Source organism: Lampris incognitus, chromosome 1, assembly GCF_029633865.1.
Source record: "Lampris incognitus isolate fLamInc1 chromosome 1, fLamInc1.hap2, whole genome shotgun sequence".
Classification (NCBI taxonomy): Eukaryota; Metazoa; Chordata; class Actinopteri; order Lampriformes; family Lampridae; genus Lampris; species Lampris incognitus.
The window spans coordinates 15,241,129-15,262,345 of NC_079211.1; the positions used below are offsets into that span (position 1 = coordinate 15,241,129).

Consider the following 21,217-nt stretch of genomic DNA (forward strand, 5'->3'; position numbering starts at 1 on the left):
TTTCGGGGACCTTGCCCAAAGTTTTAAGACCCGTGATAAATAACCCTGTCTCTCCAAAGTCAGTTATTGTGCAAGAAACTCCGCTGCAGCTTCTCGTGACCGAGGTGCACCAAAGGTGATCCGGTACAACCTCGTCGGGGGTACAGTGTGCTCGAGGAACACTGTACATCACTACGGTCATGCCCACACAGCCTGCTTGAACTGAACTGGTTTGAATTGACTTGAACTGGGTGCAGCCTGATGCAAACACCACCAAGGTTGCAGGTGAGACTCACACCGCCGGGCCACTATCTCGAAAAACGTACGAATCTACGCCGCCTTGGATCACTGTGCCCCACTAATGGCATTAAACAGTTCTAGCAACACTCGTTTTGAACCTTGCAACAGAGCAGTTGTGTTTGTGTGTGTGTGTGTGTGTGTGTGTGTGTGTTTGGGTGGGTGTGTGTGGGCTGAAAGCCTGGGTGTGACAGAGATGGACAGAAGAGAAAAAGGGGGAGGTGCAATTTCGCTCATCAACCAATGAAACGCAGACAGAGACAGAAGGGGGAAGGAGGAGGTGAGGTGTAGCCGCCAAAGTGATGCCCTGCATGAACACCACAAGGCTATAAAACACATAGACAGACAAGAGGACGAGGTGAGAATCGCATTTCCTTTCCCTTACTACGTTTCCAGCTCCATTCATTCCTGCCCTCATGCAACTCAAAGGGCACTTGCTGAGATCCGCCAGAGGTTTCACTGTTTCCTGATCTCTTGGATGTGGGAAGGAAGGTGAGCCCCTTGCCTTCTGTCTCTAGCCACCTTTCTCAGACACGTACGCTCACACCTAAGCATGGCCTCCATGCTTTGGAGCTGTGTGACTGACTTCTTCACCTACGAGACCACCAAGTCTGTGGTGGTGAAGAGCTGGTCTGTGGGGATCGTCAACCGTATTGTGCAGCTGCTCATCATCATCTACTTTGTGGGGTTAGTGGACTGTGTGTGTGTGTGTGTGTGTGTGTGTACACTTGAGTCCAGCTCTTCATCAATTTTGTATGTGTGTGTGTGTGTGTGTGTGTGTGTGTGTGTGTGTGTGTGTGTGTGTGTGTGTGTGTGTGTGCACAATTGAGTCAAGTCTTTATCAATATTGTTTTTCATTGTACTGGCCTTCACATAGTTGCCTCTGTTCACTCTGTCAAGCTTTTCAACCAATTTCATCTATCTATCTATCTATCTATCTATCTATCTATCTATCTATCTATCTATCTATCTATCTATCTATCTATCTATCTATCTATCTATCTATCTATCTATCTATCTATCTATCTATCTATCTGTCTACCCGTCTGTCTGTCTGTCCATCTATCTGTCCGTCTGTCCATCTATCTATCTATCTATCTATCTATCTATCTATCTATCTATCTATCTATCTATCTATCTATCTATCTATCTATCTATCTATCTATCTATCTATCTATCTATCTATCTATCTATCTGTCTACCCGTCTGTCTGTCTGTCCATCTATCTGTCCGTCTGTCCATCTATCTATCTATCTATCTATCTATCTATCTATCTATCTATCTATCTATCTATCTATCTATCTATCTGTCCGTCCGTCCGTCCGTCCGTCCGTCCGTCCGTCCGTCTGTCTGTCTGTGTCTGTCTGTCTATCTATCTATCTACCTAAAGTGCTGATTTGGATGGAAAATTGTATAGATTCAAAGAAATGTTTGTTAACGTGAACTATACTTCCAGTAGATGCTCTGTGTGTGCGTGCGTGCATGTGTGTGTGTGTGTGTGTGTGTGTGTGTGTGTGTGTGTGTGTGTGTGTGTGTGTGTGTGTGTGTGTGTGTGTGTGCTGCAGAAAGACTCCATTGTAACTATATCATATGATCTGTTGGTGGGTCTTGAAATCTGCTTTTATCTGAAAGTGGTGTAAAAGTGCAGTGAGACGACTCCGCTTGTTTCCACCGGAGGTTAATTGTCGTGGATTATTTCGTGGAGTCGTCTTGAAACTGATCGTGCCTTTTTCTTCAAGACACCGCCACAAGATTCGCAATAAACTTGGCATCTATTCCGACATCTGTTTTAATCGCAGTGTGCTGCAGGAAAACCATGGCTAGTGTGAGGTCTCCGATGGGTCCGCTCATTCAGGACTTTCTTTTTTTCTTTATTTCTCCCTTTTTCCCCTCGTCCCTCTGTCACGCAGCTGGGTCTTCATCCATGAAAAAGCCTACCAGGTGATCGACACGGGTATTGAGTCAGCTGTCATGACCAAAGTCAAGGGTTTTGGTTACCATGACAATCAAACAATGGACGTGGCCGATTATGTCTCCCCTCCACAGGTGCGTGACCCACATAACCTATGAACGTGATCACACACACATGCATACATATGTGCACACACACGGGAACTGTGCATGCATGCATGCATGCATGCATGTGCAATACAAATGAACTCTTACCTGTGAGCCACAACTGATCGAAAACAATCTTTTACTAGACACACACACATACACACACACACACACACACACACACACACACACACACACACAAAACCATGTCACCTGTGGGGACCCCTCATTGACTACATTCATTCCCTAGCCCCTTAACTCTAACCTAACCATCATACCTACATGCCTGACCTTAACTCTAACCTTAACCTAATCCTAATCCTAACCCTACCCTTAACCCTAAACCCAAGTCCTAACGCTAACCTAACCATCATACCTACATGCCTGACCTTAACTCTAACCTTAACCTAATCTTAATCCTAACCCTACCCTTAACCCTAAACCCAAATCCTAACGCTAACCTAACCATCATACCTACATGCCTGACCTTGACTCTAACCTTAACCTAATCTTAATCCTAACCCTACCCTTAACCCTAAACCCAAGTCCTAACGCTAACCTAACCATCATACCTACATGCCTGACCTTAACTCTAACCTTAACCTAATCTTAATCCTAACCCTACCCTTAACCCTAAACCCAAATCCTAACGCTAACCTAACCATCATACCTACATGCCTGACCTTGACTCTAACCTTAACCTAATCTTAATCCTAACCCTACCCTTAACCCTAAACCCAAGTCCTAACGCTAACCTAACCATCCTACCTACATGCCTGACCTTGACTCTAACCTTAACCTAATCTTAATCCTAACCCTAACCTTAACTCTAAACCCAAGTCCTAACGCTAACCTAACCATCATACCTACATGCCTGACCTTGACTCTAACCTTAACCTAATCTTAATCCTAACCCTACCCTTAACCCTAAACCCAAATCCTAATGCTAACCTAACCATCATACCTACATGCCTGACCTTAGCTCTAACCTTAACCTAATCTTAATCCTAACCCTACCCTTAACCCTAAACCCAAATCCTAACGCTAACCTAACCATCATACCTACATGCCTGACCTTGACTCTAACCTTAACCTAATCTTAATCCTAACCCTACCCTTAACCCTAAACCCAAGTCCTAACGCTAACCTAACCATCCTACCTACATGCCTGACCTTGACTCTAACCTTAACCTAATCTTAATCCTAACCCTAACCTTAACTCTAAACCCAAGTCCTAACGCTAACCTAACCATCATACCTACATGCCTGACCTTAACTCTAACCTTAACCTAATCTTAATCCTAACCCTACCCTTAACCCAAATCCTAACGCTAACCTAACCATCATACCTACATGCCTGACCTTGACTCTAACCTTAACCTAATCTTAATCCTAACCCTACCCTTAACCCAAATCCTAACGCTAACCTAACCATCATACCTACATGCCTGACCTTGACTCTAACCTTAACCTAATCTTAATCCTAACCCTAACCCAACCCAAATCCTAACGCTAACCTAACCATCATACCTACATGCCTGACCTTGACTCTAACCTTAACCTAATCTTAATCCTAACCCTAACCTTAACCCAAATCCTAACGCTAACCTAACCATCATACCTACATGCCTGACCTTGACTCTAACCTTAATCTAATCTTAATCCTAACCCTAACCTTAACTCTAAACCCAAGTCCTAACGCTAACCTAACCATCATACCTACATGCCTGACCTTAAGTCTAACCTTAACCTAATCTTAATCCTAACCCTAACCTTAACCCAAATCCTAACGCTAACCTAACCATCATACCTATATGCCTGACCTTAAGTCTAACCTTAACCTAATCTTAATCCTAACCCTAACCTTAACCCAAATCCTAACCCTAACCCTAACCTAACCATCATACCTACATGCTTGACCTTAACTCTACCTTAACCCAATCCTAATTATAAACTTAACCCTAAACCCAAGTCCTAACCCTAAAATAGACCCTTTTCCTCATGGGGACCCATAACATGTCCCCACAAGGTAGGCGGTTTCAGGTTTTGCCCCATTAGGATGGGAAAACCTGGTACACACACACACACACACACACACACACACACACACACACACACACACACACACACACACACACCCCAATGCAGCTCTGATGAAATACATCGAATATGACTAATTTGCCTTGTTGCTCTCCGAAGTAAAAATACTGTGAAATACTGTAACAAATACTTCAAATACCGTATCAATTTGGTATCAGATAAGGGGTGTGATCCAAAGTCCAAATTAAGTTCTGTGTTGGCCTGTGGCCCATCGGCAGTCTAAACCCCAGAACCATGTTTCAATGATTCGATAATTACAGGACGATAAAATCATTAATTAACAGGTTCCTATACGAGATGGAATCATAAATAAATCAGTCCAGCCGCAGTAATAATTAATTCGGCTTTGCTGAAACTATTTATCATATTAACATTAAATCACCAAAAAAAAACACTTTCTATGAAGCTTGCATCTACTATAACACCCTATAAGCATCTATAACACCCTATAAGTGTAGCTGTAAGTCATTGTAAGATTCATAACCATGTATACACCCACACAACACCTCATAACCACCTTTATGATACATTGTCAATTTAAAACGGATTTATGCATTATAAATATGTCATCATTAGCCTGTTCATCTGTCAAATGTCATAATGCATCATAGTCAACTTGTTTTGCTGAAGTTTTGTAGAGAAGCATAATGAGACTTCAGTGCTAGTTTACAGTCTTCAGTCATAGCCGTTAGTCATTGTAATACATATTATAGGAAAGTATGGGCATTATAGATGGAATAGATGCTTATAGGGCGGTATAGATGCAAGCTTCATAGAAAGTGTTGCCGAAATCTGTTCTTTCTTAGATGCTTATAGGGCGTTATAGATGCTTATATGGCGTTATAGATGCAAGCTTCATAGAAAGTGTTGCCGAAATCTGTTCTTCTTTGTGTTAGGGTGCAGCTGTGTTCTGTATCATTACCAAGCTCATCGTCACGAAGAACCAGCACCAGGGAAGATGTGCAGAGGTGAGTTCATGGTGGAGTCTCAAACACCAGAGATGGTTTGTGATACAAAAATAAGTCTCTCTTAATTTGGTCTTAGCTCGTCTTTGGTAGTTATGTGCATTCATAACAAGTTATAACAATGTGGGCGTCCGGGTGGCGTAGCAGTCTATTCCGTTGCCTACCAACACGGGGATCGCTGGTTCGAATCCCTGTGTTACTTCCGGCTTGGTCGGCCGTCCCTACAGACACAATTGGCCGTGTCTGTAGGGTGGGAAGCCGGATGTGGGTATGTGTCCTGGTCGCTGCACTAGCGCCTCCTCTGGTCAGTCGGGGCGCCTGTTCGGGGGGGGGGCAACTGGGGGGAATAGCATGAGCCTTCCATGTGCTACGTCCCCCTGGCGAAACTCCTCACTGTCAGGTGAAAAGAAGCGGCCGGGGACTCCACATGTATCGGATGAAGCACGTCTGCAGCCCTCCCCGGATCGGCAGAGGGGGTGGAACAGTGACTGGGACGGCTCGGAAGAGTGGGGTAATTGGCCGGATACAATTGGGGAGGAAAAAAATGGGGGGAAAATCCAAAAAATAAAAAAAATTATAACAATGTATAGGTATTTTACTGAAACAAGGGTGGAAAACATTAACTTGCCCATCATGTTGCGTGTAACGCATGCGCCTGCACGTGCATGTGTGTATATGTTTGTGTGTACATGTGTGTATGTGTTTGTGCGTGTACGTGTGCTCTGTTTCAGACTCATGGCTTGTATAAGTGTGACACTGATGTGGACTGCCAGAGAAAATTTGGTGCTAACTTGGGAAATGGTGAGTCCAGCTTAAAGGTCCCAAGCTCGCTCTTAAAATAAGAACTCGAGTTGGCAGCAATAGTCTTTCTCCCTCTCTCCTGCTCCTCCTCCTCCTCTCTCTCTCTCTCTCTCTCTTTCAGGGGCAATAACAGGTGTTTGTCTAAAATCTTCCAATAAGTCCAATGCGACCAATGAGTCCATTGGGACTAATGGGACCAATGAGTCCACGGGGACCAATAGGACCAATGAGTCCACTGGGACCAATGAGACCAATGTGTCCAATGGGACCAATGAGTCCACTGGGACCAGTGGGACCTGTGAGATTCAGGGCTGGTGTCCAACTGAGAACGACCAAGTTAAAAGGTGATGAAAAGAAACACACACACACAGATTTGGACATGCACAGATTATTTTTTCTCTTCTCATCCTGTTTCCTCAATTATGCTCAACTGTCCATCTTAGGAAACCAATGCTGGACGTGAAAAACTTCACCATCTTCATTAAGAACAGTATTCGTTTCCCCCTCTTCGATGTCACCAGGTAAGTCAGGCTCGTGTGTGTTTCTGTACTTGTGAGGACCCTCATTGACTACATTCATTAACTTTAAACCATCAGAACTACATGCCTAACCTTGACCTTTACCCTAACTAATCCTAATTCGAACCTTAACCCTAAAATATAGACCCTCGAAGAAGTGAGGACCGGCCAAAATGTCCTCACTTTGCCAAACACGCACGCACACGCAAACAAACAGGCCATAACAAGACAGTGTCTCTCTCTCTCTCTCTCTCTCTCTCTCTCTCTCTCTCTCTCTCTCTCTCTCTCTCTCTCTCTCTCTCTCTCTCTCTCTCTCTCTCTGCTCTCTCTCTCTCTCTCTCTCTCTCTCTCTCGCTCTCTCTCTCTCTCTCTCTCTCTCTCTCTCTCTCTCTCTCTTCGTCAGAGGGAACTTCCCCCAACATATGACTCGGGAACAGATCAAGAGCTGCAAATACCATCCGGTGGACAACCCTCTCTGCCCCATCTTTCTTGTGGGGGACGTGCTGAACTACACCGGGCAAGACGTGGCTTCCCTTGCTGAGGAGGTCCAGTCACCCCCCCCCCCAACAACCCCAAACCCGACCCTCACCCCTACCTCCACCCCCCCACCCCTGCCATACTCAAATGTGTTTGTGCTCTTTCATTATAAATCAAGCCCCCTTGACTTACAGTGGATGAGGATAGATAGATAGATAGATAGATAGATAGATAGATAGATAGATAGATAGATATTTAGATAGATAGATAGATAGATAGATAGATAGATAGATAGATAGATAGATAGATAGATAGATAGATAGATAGATAGATGGCGGCGCGAACTCAGTTTGCAGCGGCCTTACCCAATACCGTCCATGCAGTGTCTTTGTCCACGTCTGCATCTAAGCTGTCTTCGTTTGATGGCTGGGAGAGCTGACGCTGGATCGGCTGGGAGAGCTTGGTCTGCTGCATCCTTTGGGCCCAGGGACCACGGCCCTGCACGGCGCTGCGCCCAAAGAGGAAACACCGAGGGCGCTCTGACAGGATGTGGAAGAGGGGCAGCCCCGGCAGGCTAAGCTAACTGCTAGCCAACATAGACCGGAAGTTCCGACAACACCGAGGGCGGTCTGGCGGCGGAAGGTGTCTGGCTGGGAGAGCTGGTGTTGGATCGGTTGGGGGAGCCTGGTCTGCTGCGTCCAGTGGGCCCAAGAACCACGGCCTAGCCCGGCGCTGCGGCCGAAGAGGAAGCACCGGGGGCGGTCTGACAGGATGCAGAAGCGGGGCAGGCTAAGCTAACTGCTAGCCCATGCAGACCGGCAGTTCCGACAGTCATCCTGGCTGGTGTTCGCTCTGTTGGACAGTCAATTTTTGGGGGTTTTTTGTATGTTGGATATACGCGTTTTTGTAGTTTGGATATATGTGTTCTTGTAGTTTGGATATGAGTTTTAGGCTTTGTCTTGCGCTACTGTGGGCTGGGGGGAATGATATTTCATGCACTTGCGTACATAAAGTGAAACGACAAATAAATGTTCCAGCTAGATAGATAGATAGATAGATGGATAGATCCATCTATCTATCTATCTATCTATCTATCTATCTATCTATCTATCTATCTATCTATCTATCTATCTATCTATCTGCATCTCTTTCAACCCATTTCTTGTGTTTTTCCTCTCGCAGGGTGGGGAGATAGGAATAAACATTGAGTGGAAGTGTAACCTGGACTTCGACATTGAAAAGTGTCAGCCAAAGTACTCTTTCACCAGACTGGACGCCCCATTTGCCAAGAATAAGATCTCAAAGGGATATAACTTCAGGTGGAGTGACTATCCCTCTCAATGTCAACTATCTCTCTCTCTCTCTATCTACCTAGCTCACTTTTCTCTCTTCCTGTCTCTCTCTCTCTTTCTATCTAGCTCACTTTCCTCTCTTCCTGTCTCTCTTGTTTTCTAGCTCTTTTCTCTCTCACACCTCTTCGACTTTGTGTTTTTCTTCCTCATTATGCAATCTTTCTTCATAAGCATTTTTCTTTGCTATTTCTTTGCTATTTCTTTCTTTATTTATAGTTTTTGAAAGGCTTGGTACATGGCATAGATACATATATCATTGTTTTCAGAATACAGGCACACAATGCAGTTTTTTTTTACATTATGGAGGCAGACTCCGGTACATAAATCCAGAAGAAGGAAAAAAACAACAGAGGGGAAACACGTGTCATACATATATACATAAACACACACACACACACACACACACACACACACACACACATATATATGGAGTCATACTACAGGATCACGTGGTCACAGAGGAGACTGATGTGTATTTAGACCCGTCTTCCATTCTAACGTAAGCCCGGGAGAAGCCCCTTCCTCCTGATCACCACTTACTCTACTAAGCAAACACCGGTAGGATGCTATTTCCACCATGCCCTCCTCTTGTTGTTCGCAGGTTCGCCAAATATTTCAAGCACGAGAACGGGATTGAGTACCGAACGCTCCACAAGGCCATCGCCATACGCTTTGACATTATGGTCACTGGCAACGTGAGTTCCCTGGGTGTTTTAACACATCACTTAATCATACTTTCCACCCCCCCACACACACATCTTTCATTTGTGTCTTTTTCGGATGACGTGTGAATTCCAGGCAGGGAAGTTTAATACTATTCCAACGCTCATCAACCTGGTGGCTGCCTTCACTTCTGTTGGACTGGTTGGTTTTATTTTTGAATTGGACTAAAGATGAAAAATAAAATAAAATCCAGCATTCTTCCTGTAGCGATAAACGGACTCGGCCTTGTTCTCTGTCTGACTGTAGGGCACGGTGCTGTGTGACATCATCCTCCTGAACTTCCTCAAAGGAGCCGACCAATACAAAGCCAAGAAGTTTGAAGAGGTAAAGCAATAGAACAGAATAAAACTGAATAAGATGGAATGGAAATGAATAGAATCCCTTTATCTTTCAAAAAATTTCAAGCAGATATGCGAATGCATTCTGCACATATACAAATAAACTACACATTGTAGTTATTATAAATAAAACATAATCATACTTGTACACTGATGTCGTTATACTTTTGTACTAAATGCTGTACTAACAACATACTAATATGAAAACTATTATACCAATGTATTGAAGAGAGCTGAATCCCTTCATTGGAGTTGAATCAGTTCTTACCTGGATTACTGAGCATGCATTAAGACATACACTACCGTTCAAAAGTTTGGGATCACCCAAACAATTTTGTGTTTTCCATGAAAAGTCACACTTATTCACCACCATATGTTGTGAAATGAATAGAAAATAGAGTCAAGACATTGACAAGGTTAGAAATAATGATTTGTATTTGAAATAAGATTTTTTTTACATCAAACTTTGCTTTCGTCAAAGAATCCTCCATTTGCAGCAATTACAGCATTGCAGACCTTTGGCATTCTAGCTGTTAATTTGTTGAGGTAATCTGGAGAAATTGCACCCCACGCTTCCAGAAGCAGCTCCCACAAGTTGGATTGGTTGGATGGGCACTTCTTTGAGCAGATTGAGTTTCTGGAGCATCACATTTGTGGGGTCAATTAAACGCTCAAAATGGCCAGAAAAAGAGAACTTTCATCTGAAACTCGACAGTCTATTCTTGTTCTTAGAAATGAAGGCTATTCCATGCGAGAAATTGCTAAGAAATTGAAGATTTCCTACACCGGTGTGTACTACTCCCTTCAGAGGACAGCACAAACAGGCTCTAACAGGTACTATTTAATGAAGATGCCAGTTGGGGACCTGTGAGGCGTCTGTTTCTCAAACTAGAGACTCTAATGTACTTATCTTCTTGCTCAGTTGTGCAACGCGGCCTCCCACTTCTTTTTCTACTCTGGTTAGAGCCTGTTTGTGCTGTCCTCTGAAGGGAGTAGTACACACCGGTGTAGGAAATCTTCAATTTCTTAGCAATTTCTCGCATGGAATAGCCTTCATTTCTAAGAACAAGAATAGACTGTCGAGTTTCAGATGAAAGTTCTCTTTTTCTGGCCATTTTGAGCGTTTAATTGACCCCACAAATGTGATGCTCCAGAAACTCAATCTGCTCAAAGAAGTGCCCATCCAACCAATCCAACTTGTGGGAGCTGCTTCTGGAAGCGTGGGGTGCAATTTCTCCAGATTACCTCAACAAATTAACAGCTAGAATGCCAAAGGTCTGCAATGCTGTAATTGCTGCAAATGGAGGATTCTTTGACGAAAGCAAAGTTTGATGTAAAAAAAATCTTATTTCAAATACAAATCATTATTTCTAACCTTGTCAATGTCTTGACTCTATTTTCTATTCATTTCACAACATATGGTGGTGAATAAGTGTGACTTTTCATGGAAAACACAAAATTGTTTGGGTGATCCCAAACTTTTGAACGGTAGTGTATACCAATGTACCTTACTAAAATTATTAGCATATATTACTGAATAATGCTTATTTACTTACACTTTATAAGATATTTGAAAAATATGCATACATACATTCCATGAAAAATGAAATTAAGCGGCATTGACAGTTTGTGTTGCTAGCTGTTTTTTGTCATTTAGCAACCCCATGTTGGCACAAGGCTGTTTGGGGACTCTCAGTTTTTAGGGGTAAAGACGAATGAAGTAAGGACGGTTACTGTTTTCTCCCCGCGTGTATCTGGATGGTCCTCCGAGGCAACTTGAACGGTGTCAATTTTCATTTGATTTTTTTTCCACCCACCTCCCTCATCACTTCATCCCTCTGACCCTTTCAGGTCTCAAAGGCCCAGATAGAGGAATCCCTGGCTCAGAAACAAGGCAGCCAGCTGTCAATCACACCAGCCATGAAGTGCTCCTACGACTCCGGTGCCCTCTCCCTCTCTCCCGAACAAGCCGTTTGATCCGATGAAGGAAGAATCTTCCCTTTTCAGGACTTCCAGTCACGGTTGGACTCTTTCCGTTTCCCTCCAGTCCGAGAACCGGCCCCCCACCCTACCCTCCACCCCTCTCCACCGATGTAATGCCCAGATTTCAGATTACTTTTGGGTTTGGAAGATCATCACCCACATAGTTAACCTGTAACATCAAGCTCACTTTGGATCGCTGGCTTCCTTCACATGAAAACAAACTCTTTGTTACAAGATCACCCATTTGCTGAAGCCGTACTCATAAAACCCTCAGGGAAAATACACACCAGATGCCCCTCATTGTTCTTTGGTTGTAAATAGTCTTGTAAACATGCATCAACCACATGACTGCAATTACAATGAAATTGTATACATTTATAACCTGCTGGCTAATTATTTATTACACATTCGAAAGCTGAACTTTCTCCCATCCAGACCCTCGCCAACTAAGTCTAAGCAAATAAATTAATGATATGCCCAACACTTTATATTATTTGAGTGTGTGTGTGTGCGCGCGCGCACGTACACGTGTGTGTGTTTTGTGCGCATGCATACATTTGTGCTTGCATGTCAATGTTCCTGCACAACTCAACCAATCACTTGACAACAAATTTTTTCAAACGTTTTGCTTTGATATCATGTTGGACAATGTCAAGTTGAACATTAAAATAATTTCAGATGTGCTGTATCATGTAGGAATTTGGAGAAACATTAAAATAAATGTTATTGAATTTAACATGTTTATTCATATAATGATGCTGACACGCTGTGTTGGTTCAACTGAGCTTAAAATGTTTTGCAGCTGATTTTCGTTTGTACTCAGCATCTGGTGCCTCTCGTGTCAGAGTCCAACAATAGTGGGCAAGCATTGATGGATTCCAGTTGCCCTGATACCTCTTTTCCATGGTTGCAATGTCCTGGTGAAACCTTTCAACATGTTCCCCACTGACTGCACCAAGCTCAGCAGGGAAGAAGTCCAAGTGTGAATGCAGAAAGGGAATTTTCAATCACATGTTGTGCTTCATGGTTTTGTATGTTTTAAGCATGTTGTCAAGCAGCTCGGTGTAGTTTGGTGCTCTGTAGCTGCCAAGAAAATTCTCAGCATCCTTAAATGCCTTCCATGCTATTTTCTCTGGCTGCACTAGCAGATCTTCTATCTCCCTGTCATTGATAACCTGTCTGACTTGTGGACCAACAAAAATACTTTCCTTAATCTTGGCATCAGTTATTCTTGGAAACATCTGTCTCAAATAGTGAAATCCATCACCTTCTTTGTTCATTGCTTTCACAAAATGTTTCATCAATCCAAGTTTTATATGAAGAGGAGGCCGAAGTATCTTTGTTGGGTCGACAAGTGGGTTATGTGCCACACTTTTCTGCCCTGGAAGGAAATGCTTACGGAGCGGCCAGTTCTTTTTAATGTAATGCGACTCTTTAGCACGGCTGTCCCATTCACAAAGGAAACAACAGTACTTTGTATATCCGAGCTGTGTTCCTAGTAGCGGTGCCAGTACTTCTAGATCACCACAGATGTTCCAGTCCTAATTGTTGTACTGTGTGTGTTTCAACAACACGTCCATGTTATTGTAGGTTTCTTTCATGTGTACTGCACAGCCACAGAGTACTGAAGGGTGGACATTGCCATTGTGTAACAGGACAGCTTTCAGGCTTAACTTTGGCGAATCTATAAAAAGACACCATTGTTGTGGATCATGCACACAACCCAAAGCCATGAACAATCCATCAATGTCAGTGCAGAAACAGGGGTTATCAACCTGCGTAAAGAAGTTTGTCAAATGTTCTTGATGGTTCCAAAAGACAGAACTTTTTGTAGCTGGTGACAGCAACCCCCATCCTTGCAATCTTGAACCAAGTAATTTTGCTTTAGCTTATGACCAGTCTAAGTCCCTGACCAGGTCATTTAATTCTGGCTGTGTTATCAGATGAGGATAACCAGGCATAAAGGGCTCAACATCTGGTTCAGTGTTGTTTTCCACATCTGGTTCATGCGTTGTGGTATCTTCATCTGTCTCATCTACGCTCCATGTCTCTGTCCAAAGGAGTTGAATCAAGTGCAACTGGACTTGGTATATATCCGTGAAGACGTTTCTCCTCTCATCCAAGACGCTTCCTCAGTTCGTGCCTTTCTGACTAGACCAAGCTAGTCTGACTGGTTGGTGATGAGACTCAGTATTTATCCTCTAGGAGTCGTTGTCAGAGCTATTGATATGCGTGGCTCTCTGTGATCCAATGTTTATCAACGCCCGTCGCTAACATGTCCATGTCTCTGGTGGCTTCGGTACTGGCAAACTGTCATCATGTGGCACTGGTCTCATGGCTGAAGGCAGATTGGGGTAGTCAATAGATTTCTTATTGTGAGTAGAGAAGCTAGATACATTTGTCAGACAGAAGTAACAGTCTGTCATGTGATCCTTCTGTTCTCGCCATATCACTGGGGCTGCAAATGGCATTGACTTCCAAGTACCTCTGAGCCAAGCTCTCAGGTCGACTGCACATGTTGCACAAAAATTGTGAGGAGCCCAGGGTTTCTCTTGGTCACCAATTTTACATCCGAATTAGAGCTTATAAGCTTTCTTAATAAGTGCAGTTACGGTGCGTTTTTTAGCCTTAAGCGTACACTTGCCACCGATGTAACAGAATGTATCACAGCTGTTGCAACATTGACGAGACATTTCTGCTGCATTAAATCTCCCTGAAGACAATAAATCCTATCATTAAGTATACTCACGACACTATTGCCTGAAGAACATGTGCATCAACATGCATCCAAACAGCATCTGTAAATGTCAGCAGCTTTTATAGCCTGTCTGCCAGCATCTAACCTGACTAAGCGTGCCAGGCATGCTTAAGACAACATTTGCATAGCACCTGCACTGAGTGCATGCCCGGGGATGCTTGGACTGACCAAAACAGCTTGCTTTGTGGGCAATACACTAGTAGACTTAAAATATGAAAGGAAATCGCAAAAATAGGTTATATCTACAAAACGGTATGTGCTAGGAAAATTTTAAGGTGATTTTCATGATCAGCAGCCCAAAATCCATAAAATACACCCAAAAGTGTTCAGGAAGCAAAATCTTCGTTGTCCAGTTATCAGCTAGAGGACTGGTATAAAAACACTGCTAATTTTGGCTGATGTATGTGTCATGCCTGTTTGTGTGCGTGTGTGTGTGTGTGTGTGTGTGTGTGTGTGTGTGTGTGTGTGTGTGTGTGTGTGTCCGTCCGGGATGCATGAGTGCATTGCTTGTGGTATACAAATGGGCCATTATCAGTCCATTTCTGGAAGTTGATATAGGCGACGTGAATAAGACTAATGGACTGAGGTCACATAAGAGGAGAACGTGTGACTGTGGAAGTTTATTCATTAAGTCCCATTGTCTCCTTTTCTGATGGAGCAAAATTAGAAAAACCATCAGCGTGTTGACTCTCCCTTCCGCTGTTGGTTCCTCTATAGGCTCTCCACCCAGAATGTCAGCAACAATAAGTAATTAGATAATTAAGAAATAAATGTATTTATCAAGCTTTCGCTCTCTTGCTTACGCTTTTCTTCACTAAAACACACATGCACACACACACACACACACACACACACACACACACACACACACACAAAGCATGGTGTCAGTCAAACAAAGATTATCCCCCATGCCAAACACTCCTCTCTGTGCTGCCTCCCTTCACCATTTACTCTCTGGGGGCACTTATAGATCATCCAAAGAGCTTCTTAATGGATCTGACAGTAATTTATGAGGAAACAGACAGTAATATGGTGTACACAGAGGAACTGAGAATAGTTAGCTGCTTTAATGTGTGGACTAATTCAGTCACTCAAGTCAATATCATACTTGAATGCAGGGGTCTCAAACTACCGGCCCACGGGCCACATCCGGCCCGCGAAGCAGTTTTGTGTGGCCCGCGCTATGTTTTAGATGCATCACCGAACCGCATATCCATTTTGCATACTACTTTTTAGATTAGTTATGAGGCCAGCTGCAAATGACAAAGCCTAATGTCAGTTTTGCAGCTCTCTCTCTCTCTCTTTCACACACATGCACTGTAGTCAGGCAATGTGACTACATAAACCCAGTGGGCTAATCCACTGCGAAATATCTCACAGGAACTTGCTAACCTAAATTGCTGTCACTGCTTGCAGATCTTTTGTAAAAATGTCACTTTCAAAAGCCAAAAGAAAAGTTGACCAGGAGCACCGACAGTTCCAAGAGAAATTGACATGCGACTACTTCTTCACTGAATTTAATGCATCCGTGATCTGTCAGGAGTTGCAGAGAAGTATGTAGGGGTGGTGCAGGATATGTATGAGGGAAGTGTGACAGTGGTAAGGTGTTCGGTTGGAATGACAGATGGGTTCAAGTTGGAGGTGGGATTACATCAAGGATCAGCTCTGAGCCCTTTCTTGTTTGCCATGGTGATGGACAGGTTGACGGACGAGATCAGGCAGGAGTCTCCATGGACTATGATGTTTGTGGATGACATTGTGATCTGTAGCGAGAGTAGGGTGCAGGTTGAGGAGAGCCTGAAGAGGTGGAGGTATGCACTGTAGAGAAGAGGAATGAAAGTCAGTAGAGGTGACAAAGGCGTATGAGTTTAAATACTTGGGGTCAGCTGTCCAAAGTAACGGGGAGTGCAGAAGAGAGGTGAAGAAGAGAGTGCGGGCAGGGTGGCGTGGGTGGAGAAGAGTGTCAGGAGTGATTTGCGACAGAAGGGTACCAGCAAGAGTTAAAGGGAAGGTTTACAAGATGGTTGTGAGACCGGCTATGTTATATGGTTTGGGGACAGTGGCACTGATGAAAAGACAGGGGGCGGAGCTGGAGGTGGCAGAGTTGAAGATGCTAAGATTTTCATTGGCCGTGACAAAGAAGGACAGGATTAGGAACGATTATATTAGAGGGACAGCTCAAGTTGGACGGTCTGGAGACGAAGCAAGAGGCAAGATTAAGATGGCTTAGACATGTGCGGAGGAGAGATGCTGGGTATATTGGGAGAAGGATGCTGAATATGGAGCTGCCAGGGAAGAGGAAAAGAGGAAGGCCAAAGACGAGGTTCATGGAGGTGATGGAGGACATGCAGGTGGCTGGTGTGACAGAAGAAGATGCAGAGGACAGGAAGAAATGGAAACGGATGATCTGCTGTGGCGACCCCTAATAGGAGCAGCCGAAAGTAGTAGTAGTAGCGATCTGTCTAAAATACAATGGCAGAACAGATCAGCGAGTTGTCAGGCGATATTTACAGACAGTTGTGCACTAAAGCAAACAATTTCACGCACTATTCTTTGGCACTTGACAAAAACACAGATGTAAACGACAATGCTCAACTCGCTATAGTTGTAAGGGGTATCAATGACCGTTTTCAGATAACAGAAGAACTGCTAACTTTCTATCCTATGCAGGGAAAGACTACAGCCAAAGATACAGGTGCTGTGCAATGAAATTGAGGGTGCTGGTCTACCCTGGAATAAATTGGCTGGAATCACCACTGATGGTGCCCTGTCAACTATGCCGGATCTACCATATGGGCAACATGGGCATCAGGCCAGGGGCCCCTCAGCGTAAAAGGGCCCTCCGCGATGGAAAAAAAAAAAAAGTAGGCTATGCGTTTTTTGTTTTTTTTATGTTGGGCTCCACAGATACATGACACTGTAGCGGACTATATGGGCACAATTCACCATAATTGATAGACATGGGCCCTTTAAGAGAGGGTTTCCGGGTTGAGAGGGCAGAGTGAGGACGAGATTGGTTGGAGCAGTGCCATGTTGTTGATGATGGTGATTTTGTACAGAAGACTAAATGATACACACGTTCATGTAGTCAGTGAGAGAAATTGTCCGTCTCTACTTTCCTGCAATTTCCATAACACAAAGCTTGACCCATTCTCTTCATAATTATCCAGTCAGAATGAAATCAAAGTCGTTTCCAAGAAAATTAAGTCTCATGTTGATTATTATGGCAGCACGGGGGCGCAGTGGTTAGCGCGGTTGCCTCACAGCAAGAAGGTCCTGGGTTCGAGTCCCGGGGTAGTCGAACCTTGGTGGACCATCCCGGGTCGTCCTCAGTGTAAAGTTTGCATGTTCTCCCTGTGTCTGCATGGGTTTCCTGCAGGGGCTCCAGTTTCCTCCCACAGTACAAAGACATATAAGTCAGGTGAATTGGCCGTACTAAATTATCCCTAGGTATGATGTGTGTGTGTGTGTGTGTGTGTGTGTGTGTGTGTGTGTGTGTGTGTGTGTGTGTGTGTGTGTCGGCCCTGTGATGGCCTGGTGGCCTGTCCAGGGTGTCTCCCCGCCTGCCGCCCAATGACTGCTGGGATAGGCTCCAGCATCCCCACGACCCTGAGAGCAGGATAAGCGGTTTGGCTAATGGATGGATGGGTGGACTGATTATTATATTGGTGAGAGACAACTGGGCAAGTGGTGACTGGTGAGTACGTGGCAATACACTGTATAGATTGGCTAACAGTCAAGGTGTGTGGGTATAGAGAGCATGTGGCTTACATTGCACAGATTCAAGATCAGTTTTCCTTAAGCCAAGTCAAGGTTAAAAACTGGAATTAATTTTTACCTGACCCCACTATCAGTTAGGTTGTATCAGTGAGAAGTGTGCGGGGAAAACTGGAGACTGTCCTCGACCAAAATACAACCCCATAGGTCGTTTGTACAAACAGCTTATTACGACCTATAGTTACGTTTTAAGCTACTTCCTCGCGGTCCGCCGTAATTAATAATTGTGATAATCCGCTTTTCGGTGTTGGAACCGTAACCTGTTTCACAACAATGTCTGTCCTCAATAAAACTATACATACAGCTGTGGCGGTTCCGGACTACATTTGAAGCGTCTGAGAACGGGAAGCTTTTTATTCCTCCATTCAAAGGTTTAATATAAATGTTGTTTTGCCTTGTATACATTTCTGATTGACGACTTAGTGCTTTAATGTGCATTTATCATAACGTAAATCTTTAAGCTCTGTGGTTCATTGGGGGTAGATTTCCCGCCCCCCCTTGGTTAGTCGGTAAAATGGCAAATAGGGGCTCATTATTGTTTGGTGTGGATTTTGGGGATGATACCAATTATAATCATTCTGATGTTTTGTCCTCTTGATGTTCAGCGCCTTGCTGCTACCAGGGGTGGGCAATCTTATCCAGAAAGGGCCGGTGTTGGTGCAGGTTTTTGTTCCAACCAAGCAGTCACACGCCCGTGTCTCCTAATCAAGTTTCTCAGCAAAGACTCTACTGGTTGACTAGAGGGATCGGGTGTGTAACTGCTTGGTTGGAACAAAACCCTGCACCCACACCGGCCCTTTTTAGATAAGATTGCCCACCCCTGGTAGACACTTACAGCCATAGCTGTGGGAATGTATTTTGAGCAGGGGGGGCTGAGAAAAAAAGAGGGGGGGGTCGAGTTTTGCCAGGATTGACGTTATGACTGTGCATAGCCTAGAAGCTTAAGTAAAACATTGATAAATGATTAGAATGTGAGATTAGTTGCTGCTAAGGGACAAATAGACTCTCTCTCTCTCTCTCTCTCTCTCTCTCTCTCTCTCTCTCTCTCTCTCTCTCTCTCTCTCTCTCTCTCTCTCTCTCTCACACACACACACACAGACACACACACACTCACACGGTGGTGCCAGGCCTAACGTTATGGGTGCTGCTTTTCTATGCGGAGTGCTTGTAAGCTGACCGTGATGCTGAACATCAACACTCATTTATGCATGACACATAAAAGCACATCGCCACACAAATGCAGACTGCTCGGTGGCAGCATAAAAACAAAACAAACAAACACATAAACACACGTAATGTGTATGCCTATAGCCAAAGCACAATCTCCAAAACACAACTGCAGGCTGCGCGGCGGCAGCATATAGCCTAAAAATCAACCTATAATAACAACACATGGGCCTGTCAGCCACATGCAATCTCCAAACACAACTGCAGGCTGCGCGGCAGCAGCATATAAAAATCAATCCATACACACAGACCTAACAGCCACTATCTCCAATCAAGAAATATATAATTGTCTTGCCTTACTGCCGGCCTGCATGCAGAACTCCAAACGTGGCCTTTCTCTCCGGGTTGGCGTTGATAAAGTCTCTCATGAGGGCATCAGTGTCCAAACTGTCCAATATTTCTCCATGAACATCCATCAGAGCAAGGTGGGTCAGTCTTTTTTGGGCCCTAGTTGTGCGTAACCATGTCTTCAGACGGCAGAGAGCGGAAAATGTCCTCTTCGATGAAGCAGCTGAGATGAGGAGACTTAGGCAGAGTCTGATGAGGTTTTCAACTTCGTTGAAAAGAGCCCTTGTTTGTGGATGGAGTGTAGACATGGTTGTTGCGATGTCTTTTACTGTCTTGGGAGAATCACTGCAGAGGTCTCCCATCATTTTCAGTTGGATCTCCAGTTGGGCTTTGTCAAAGTGCAAGGGAAAGTGAAGGGAATCTATATCCACCATTTGTTCCTTGTTGGCTGCCTCAATAAGCACCTTTTCTCTGAGAGCTGCTGGTTTCATGCCATCTTGATCAAATCTCCTCTTTACTTCTGCTGTGACCAAGTCCACAGCTTCATAGAACTCTCGTCTGCTTGAGTGTTGTGCAACTTGTGCGTCTGCCTCTGGCTCTGCTGTGTATCGATAATGGGCTGGGGGTTTTTGTCACCCTGTGCCCACCTGGCATTTTAAGTCCCGCTGTGGATACAGTTTGCTGTAGCATGTTATCCACCACTGTATCATGCCGAAGGGCCTCCATGTGCCTTCCAAGCAGTTCGGCACACTCAAGGGCGCCCGGTGCGCTGGCTTTGGTATGCTGCTGCAAACTCCTGGCCACCGACTCGCACGGTTCGAATATTGCTTCACAACAGAGGAGGCCATAGTAGGTTTTAGCCTTCATTGCTTGCTTGAGCAGGCCTCCGATCTTAGCTCTGGTCTCTCCCCTCACACTTTTGTCATCCTTAAGCTGCTCCAGTGTTTTGATGATTTCTCTGTAGGCACTACACACACGTTTGATAGCTATTGTTTGTATGCACGATCTTGTTGGACATATGGCCAGCATGGTAACTATCTCATTGCAGCCAAACATGGACTCATAGAGCTCCTTGCGTTTTCCTGACTCACGGATTACCACAGCTATGCCCTGAACAAAGTTCACTGAATCAGCGATGAGACCCACCTCACGCGCAGCCTCCTGAAGAGCTGGGTCAAGTGAATGGTTGGCACAGTGGGCGAAGAGGGGCTCGGGGCATGTTTCTTTTAGTCGCGTCTGAACACCCAAAAACAGTCCTGACATGTAAGAAGCGCCATCAAAACAATATCCATGGAGACGCTCAATTGGGATGTTCAGCCTGAGAAATACATCTTTGATGCACTTGAACAGGGTCTCTCCGCTGCTGTCGGGGGCATTGTAAAATCCAGTGAATTCAGAGTGAATCTCCAATTTCTCATCCACATACTGCAGTGTCAGTGAGAACTGCTCTATTGTACTGGAGTCGGTGGTACCATCAGCCGTGAGTCCATAGTACGGACTATTTCTGGCACGGGATATAATCTCATGTTGAATAGCGCAGGTATACTGTTGAATGACACCATTCTGGATTGTGTCC

The 21,217-nt window shown here is 44.4% G+C and overlaps 1 protein-coding gene across 1 annotated transcript; it reads left to right on the forward strand.

Moving 5' to 3' along the window:
* The first annotated feature begins 829 nt into the window (after window positions 1-829).
* p2rx3a (purinergic receptor P2X, ligand-gated ion channel, 3a) lies at window positions 830-11,585 on the forward strand. Its single transcript, XM_056292104.1, has 13 exons — window positions 830-963; window positions 2,187-2,322; window positions 5,331-5,402; window positions 6,131-6,200; window positions 6,322-6,358; window positions 6,491-6,544; window positions 6,644-6,721; window positions 7,122-7,263; window positions 8,378-8,514; window positions 9,149-9,242; window positions 9,346-9,411; window positions 9,517-9,594; window positions 11,460-11,585. The coding sequence occupies exons 1-13, from the start codon at window positions 830-832 to the stop codon at window positions 11,583-11,585; spliced, it is 1,224 nt and encodes a 407-aa protein (XP_056148079.1).
* Window positions 11,586-21,217: the final 9,632 nt, after the last annotated feature.

What these genes read in the sequence shown, in the direction of transcription:
- p2rx3a (XM_056292104.1), top strand. Translation starts at nt 830, where the DNA reads ATGGCCTCCATGCTTTGGAGCTGTGTGACTGACTTCTTCACCTACGAG. An exon ending in TGGCTTCCCTTGCTGAGGAG is followed by an intron (nt 7,264 to 8,377) that starts GTCCAGTCACCC and finishes TTCCTCTCGCAG; the next exon opens with GGTGGGGAGATAGGAATAAA. An exon ending in AAGCCAAGAAGTTTGAAGAG is followed by an intron (nt 9,595 to 11,459) that starts GTAAAGCAATAG and finishes TGACCCTTTCAG; the next exon opens with GTCTCAAAGGCCCAGATAGA.